Source organism: Squalius cephalus (assembly GCF_949319135.1).
Source record: "Squalius cephalus genome assembly, chromosome: 7".
In the NCBI taxonomy this organism is placed as follows: domain Eukaryota; kingdom Metazoa; phylum Chordata; class Actinopteri; order Cypriniformes; family Leuciscidae; genus Squalius; species Squalius cephalus.
Genome location: NC_137128.1, coordinates 31463877 through 31469862, shown reverse-complemented (window position 1 = coordinate 31469862; position 5986 = coordinate 31463877). Strand labels below are relative to the sequence as shown.

Sequence of the window (5986 nt, the reverse complement as noted above, 5' to 3'; positions counted from 1 at the left end):
CTGCAGAGGAAAGAGTCGGTTTAAAAACAGTTGAATTTTGTTCAAAAGGATTGGCATACTTTAAAGCTAAAACTAGAGAATTTATCGGGAAAATTAAGTTATCATAAAATCCCCCCAAAAAATCTTAAAGGGTTTGTTCCCCCAAAATTGAAAACATTGTCATCAATTACTCACCCTCATGTCGTTCCAAACCCATAAGTCATTCGTTCATTTTGAAACACAAATTAAGATATTTTAAATTAAATCTGAAAACTGTGTCGCTTCAAAAAGTTCATAAAGAGATCGTAAAACTAATCCATATGAATTGAGCAGTTCTGTTCAAATTTTCTGAAGAGACTTGATCCTTTTTTTATGATGAACAGAGTAAATTTAGACTTTTATTCAGATAGAAACATTGATCAGCGAACATAAACAGAAGCTAAACCGTACTTGCTTGACCCACAAGAAAAAACCTCATTAGTTCTTGCGGAAGCTCAAACGTCCTGCTTAACACACAAGCCTAAAAGCCTAAATCAAACCTGTTCATCATATAAAGCGATCGGGTCTCTTCAGAAAATTTGGACTAAACCACTCAATTCATATGGATTAGATGTACGATCTCTTTAAGAACGTTTTGAAGCGTCAACGTGTCAGTTGCGTAGACTGTCAATGGAGGGACCAAAATCTCTCAGATTTAATTAACATATCTTCATTTGTGTTTCAAAGATGAATGAAAGTCTTACGGGTCTGGAACGACATGAGGGTAAGGATGAACTAACCCTTTAAGGTATTTTCCACCAAGAACAAAATGTAGAAGTATTCAGATGGTGAGCAGAAAAAATACTGAATAGGATGAACAAGGAGGAAATTTACTCCAGTGCTATAGATGAGGCCATTCACTGGCTTCTCAGACATTTTTGAGAAGTTTTTGGCTAGTTATGTGACAACATGTCGGCCCATTAAGTGACCCGTTCCATGTAAAAAAAATAAGAAAGAAAGAAAAAGAAATACTATGATTTACTAAAAATGGTTTGCTATTATTAGTCTACTCTACAGACTTCACTGGAGTCTTCGTTGCATGCTGCAAGCGTACATGATTTTAAACATGATTTTGTGTAGAGCACTTATTACCTCTCTAAATGTCGATCCCTCAGACACAGCAATCTTGTACAGAGCATAGACAGGTATACAGATAACTGAAGACAAAGCCATGGCAAACCCAATGACCAATGACCAACCAGGGTACACATAGTCATTGTACATAATAGGCTTGTACTGTATCACAGTAAAAATCAGAATGAACTGTGAAGAGAGAAAGACAAAAAGGATTGGTTTGAATGATATAGTGAACAATACCTGATTCAGACAAATTTGAATCAGAACAACCTCTTACTCACAGAAATAATTAAAGGAGACACAAATCTCCAGCAGACCCTGAAGAAGATTGGAGGAGGGAAGCCAAGCATCATCTCCACATCTTTAAAATAGTTCTTGTGACCTGGTTGGAAACACATGGAAATTAACACCTCGGTTTACATCCAGCAACTGTGGCCTTTATATACAGTATGTAAAAGTGACTTTTTAGAGGACTCACCATAGACATACATTATACAGATGCACATGATGCAAGAGATGACGACCAGAGAGAAACTGGCAGCGTAATTGTCCATAAGCAGCAACCAGTATATCCCTGCCTACATCGCACACAGCACAACAATCAATCCATGGATAAAGGACATGTGTATGTGTTTGCTCAAATGTGTTTGTTACTCACCTGTGTGGTCAGCGGCACTCCCAGGAGGAAGCCCACGATAGCGATTCCGAGCGTGACGTAGGTCTTATTTCTGATAATCCAGTCAGTTCCAATCTCATCTACTATAGCTGTCACCAGAGTCTCCAGTAGACAGAACTACATCAACATTAAACAGAAAAAAATAAGCAATTGTATATCACTTTATACATAAACTGCTAGTTAAACAAGACATCTCCTGTAAGAAATACCAGCAAAGGAGCAAAAAAATAATGTAGGTAAAATTGTAAAAAAAATAAATAAAACAATATACACAGAACATAAAAGGAGAAGGGAAAAGAAATTTGTCATTTTGCGTCCATTCCTTTTTTAAAACAGAAAAAGGAAATTAAATATGGAAAATATTCTTAACACTAATGAGACATGGCTCTCAAAAGTGCGGGAGAAACATTGCAATATGCTAAACGTAATAAACAAAAATCTGAAAAGAAGTCAATATTTTGTTTTGTGTGCATGAAATTTGTGCACGGTTTTAATTTAAATGTTGGTATTTAACATAGCACAACTGTACAAAATACAGCAACAATACAGCAAATACTGTTCTTTTTTTTTGTTTTTCTCACCATGGTTAAAAAAAAGGCACACAGACCAGATATTTAAAGTAAATTTTGAAACAAGACTGGAGTAATATAAATGCAGCCTTGGTGAGTATAATAGACTTCTTTCAAAAACATAATTGCAGAAAACTGTGTAGAAGAAAAGAAAGATAAAAAAAAAAAAAAGTGAAACATTTTGACAAGTCACAACACAACACAAGTCTTGGAAGAACTGTAAAAAGACATATGAAAAAGTTAGAAAACAAGAAGAATACCTGAGTGCCCAGGCCCAATAAAATGAGCATAAAGAAGAAGAGCAGGGACCAGAGTGGTGATATGGGCAGCAGTGTTAGGGCCTCTGGGTAGGCCACGAATGCCAGGCCTGGACCATGATCGGCCACCTCTGACACATCTACCCCAAGATGATGAGCCATGAATCCCAGGATGGAGAAGATAACAAAGCCAGCGTACACACTGGTGCCACAGTTTGTTACACTGATGATGATACTGTCTCTGTTTGAATACACAAATCATTAGATTATGTTTGCAATCATATATTCTGAACTGAAATTCTTGTATTCCTTTATTTCAGGAATAAAGATAAAAGTTCAAAGTTATTCTATGCATTTATCTGTACAAGCCACATGGGGGTGCTACAGAGTAATGCACAGACACCAATCACAACACACAGCTCTTGGTCAATACTCAAAACTCAATACTTACAGGTTAAAAATGGTTTAAAATGACACATTAGCAGAAAAATAAAAACGGATGAATTATTACCTGAAACAGTTATTGTGAAACTTGTTATATGATGCCATGGTAATAAGCCCACCCCAGGCGCAGCCAAGCGAATAGAAAATCTGAGAGGCAGCGTCCCCCCATACCTACAGAACACAAAATAAACATTATTGTGTATAGCCTTAGAGATCACTTGCAGTTATGCACAAGTTTGCTGTTATACAATGTACAGACCTTGGCATCTAGAATTTTTTGCCACTGAGGGGTCAAATAGTATTTGATACCACTGACGGCTCCTTCAAGAGTGATTCCTCTAATGAAGAGAATGGTCAGCACCACATAAGGGAAGGTCGCTGTGAAATACACTACCTGAGGAAAGACAACATTACAACTCATTTTTAGTATCATTTTTAAAAAATAGTCTTCTATCTCTATATTCTATGGATTGTTTTTTTCCAGTCAACATATTTTATTTCAGTTAGTTGCTTTTCTATTTTTTTGTGCACAATTTTGAATTTTTTAATCTAATATTTATATTTTAATTTATTTCTGCTCTATTTCAATTAACAAAAACAATTTTAATGGAGTTTTAGTTAATGACAACACTGATGGTAAGTATTTTTTATATACACACATTATAAAGAGATTACATTATTACACAGAGTAAAACTTATAAATATAAAAATATATACACTCGATTAATTTGTAAACTACAGTGACCTGCAGTGGATTCAAGCATTTAGCATTTCAACATCCACGAGAATCGATCCCATGACCTTGGCGAATGGATGTTCTACTCACTTTGCCTGATGACTTGACTCCTCGAATAAGACAGAGGAACACAACCACCCATGACACAGCCAGACATCCCAGGATAGGCAGACGCACCTCCCCAAAGTTCCCAATTCCATCAGAGATATTCAATACATAGTTCCTGAGAGGGCAAAACCAGTAAAGGAGGGATGTGAGAGACTGCAGGATGCAAGACAAATCATTAACAGTTCACTCATCAAAATCATCATGCTAATCTAAATGTTTATTTTTATTTTTCAGAGCTTGCCTTTAGATTAAAAGCATTGTGAGAACAGTCCCATAAAAAAAATAATCTCAGCCACACAATGAATAAGTTTACAAAAGGCAAGAACAAGAATGTCTTTCATACCACAGGGACAACACAACCCAGAGAGCACAAACCATTTATAAAGATGTTGAACGGTCCACACACGTCTCATGGTCAAAGCCTTGCATTCTCTGACCGTTGGCAGTAAAGTGAAGCATTCATTCCCAACCACATACCACATACAATCACAATCACACTCACACTCTTGGAAAAACAAAACATTCTGTGCCTTTCTGTCCCATTGTCTTGTAATGTCATTCAACAAACACATCTGTCAAGTCCAATGCACACAGATCCAAACATCATGACAAATTGCAAACATTTATTATTACCAGCTTTCAATTATTAACCTGTCACGCATTTTAAGTACAGATGAGTAATGGATTGAAAACAAAAATACAAATACTGGGAATAAAAAACCCGGAGAGTTGAATATCAAGATAATTGTGTGAAAACAAATACATCAATTAAGTAATGTTTATTTTTTTCTAGTGCTAATTTATATAAAACTACATAAAAATGCATATAGACTTAGAATTTGTTGGGGGAATAAAGTCAAAATGTCAGGCTGACAAAACTGTCTTGATATCATAAAGAAAGTGTCATTCAAAGAAAATGTGTTCAATAAAAGACATGGGAAATGTCATGTAATGGGACTTCCCAAAACAAAAAACGATTTATATTATATTATATTATTATTCATGATATTCAAAAAATATATATACTTTTTTACTTTTCATTTTTATAAATAAAATGCAGTATATAGATGAATCAACATACTGTACAAAGGTTTGAATTTACCTCCAGTACTCTTCACTAGGACTGGTCCTCTTGGTGCGGTTGACTATCTCAGTCACCCCTGACACGACAGCAGACATATTGGCGAAGGTGGCATTAGCTCGTGGAGTTCCCACCACCCCAGAGCAGTCAGGGGTGTTCCAAGGGTTGTTACAGTACGTCCAGGGCAGCAGGTTTGTCATTGACATGAAGAAGTAATAAAATGCAATGCAAATCACCACATTGTAGTAGATTCCAATGTAGGTAGAGACCACCATCATTCCATAGCCCACACCTTGAAGAAGAGAGGACAACCACAGGACAATAAATTCGCTTTGCAGTTCAATAAAAGACATTACATGTTTCTGCTTTGATATTAAAGCTAAATGAAAAAAGAAGTTATGCAATCCAAAATATAAACAGGATTTGCAAAAAAAAAAAAAAAAAAACTAATTTTATTTGTAAATGTTGTAAATGCTGTAAATGTTGAAATTAACATTAATAGATTAATATATGCTTTATTAAGTATTTTTCATTGTCAGTTCATGTTAACTAATGTAGCAAACCAAGTCAAAACATTTGTTACTCTTTATAATATGGTTCCTTTTGTTAGCATTAAAGGAAGAAATTATGTAAGCGAATCTGGCACATTTAGCATTCGAATGACACATATTGCAAGCCACTCTCAAGTGGAGAAAATACTGTGAGAGTGTATGTTTAAAAATTAATTACTAGTCTAACATGTCAGACAAGTCATAACATTACTTTTAAAGCCAAACCAATACAGATAGATTCATCCATTATGTTTAGTTGTCATGGAAATGCTTCAGAGTTGTTCTCACACCTTCTTTAATGGCCACATGCTCACCTTTAAACACAGGGCTGACCTTCCAGACTCCCAGGCACCCGAGGGAGGTGAACTGCCCAAAGGAGAGCTCCAGGAAGAACAGAGGGATGCCACAAAACACCAGCATGATGAAGTATGGAAACATGAAGGCACCTGTGATGCACACACACCCACAC

General features: G+C 35.9%; 1 protein-coding gene across 4 annotated transcripts in view; it reads right to left on the bottom strand.

Moving 5' to 3' along the window:
- Positions 1-5986, bottom strand: part of slc6a9 (solute carrier family 6 member 9) — a gene marked incomplete at its 3' end in the record, with an annotated part of 53956 nt that overhangs the window by 2871 nt on the left and 45099 nt on the right. For all 4 annotated transcript variants that reach the window (XM_079876224.1, XM_079876223.1, XM_079876222.1 and 1 more), the window contains 10 exons: positions 5832-5963; positions 4988-5258; positions 3868-4000; positions 3301-3435; positions 3109-3212; positions 2601-2838; positions 1754-1888; positions 1574-1673; positions 1377-1477; positions 1111-1281 (listed from right to left, as the gene is read on the bottom strand). In XM_079876224.1, the coding sequence (XP_079732350.1) occupies positions 1111-1281; positions 1377-1477; positions 1574-1673; positions 1754-1888; positions 2601-2838; positions 3109-3212; positions 3301-3435; positions 3868-4000; positions 4988-5258; positions 5832-5963 (1520 nt within the window). The remainder of the gene's footprint in view (positions 1-1110; positions 1282-1376; positions 1478-1573; positions 1674-1753; positions 1889-2600; positions 2839-3108; positions 3213-3300; positions 3436-3867; positions 4001-4987; positions 5259-5831; positions 5964-5986) is intronic.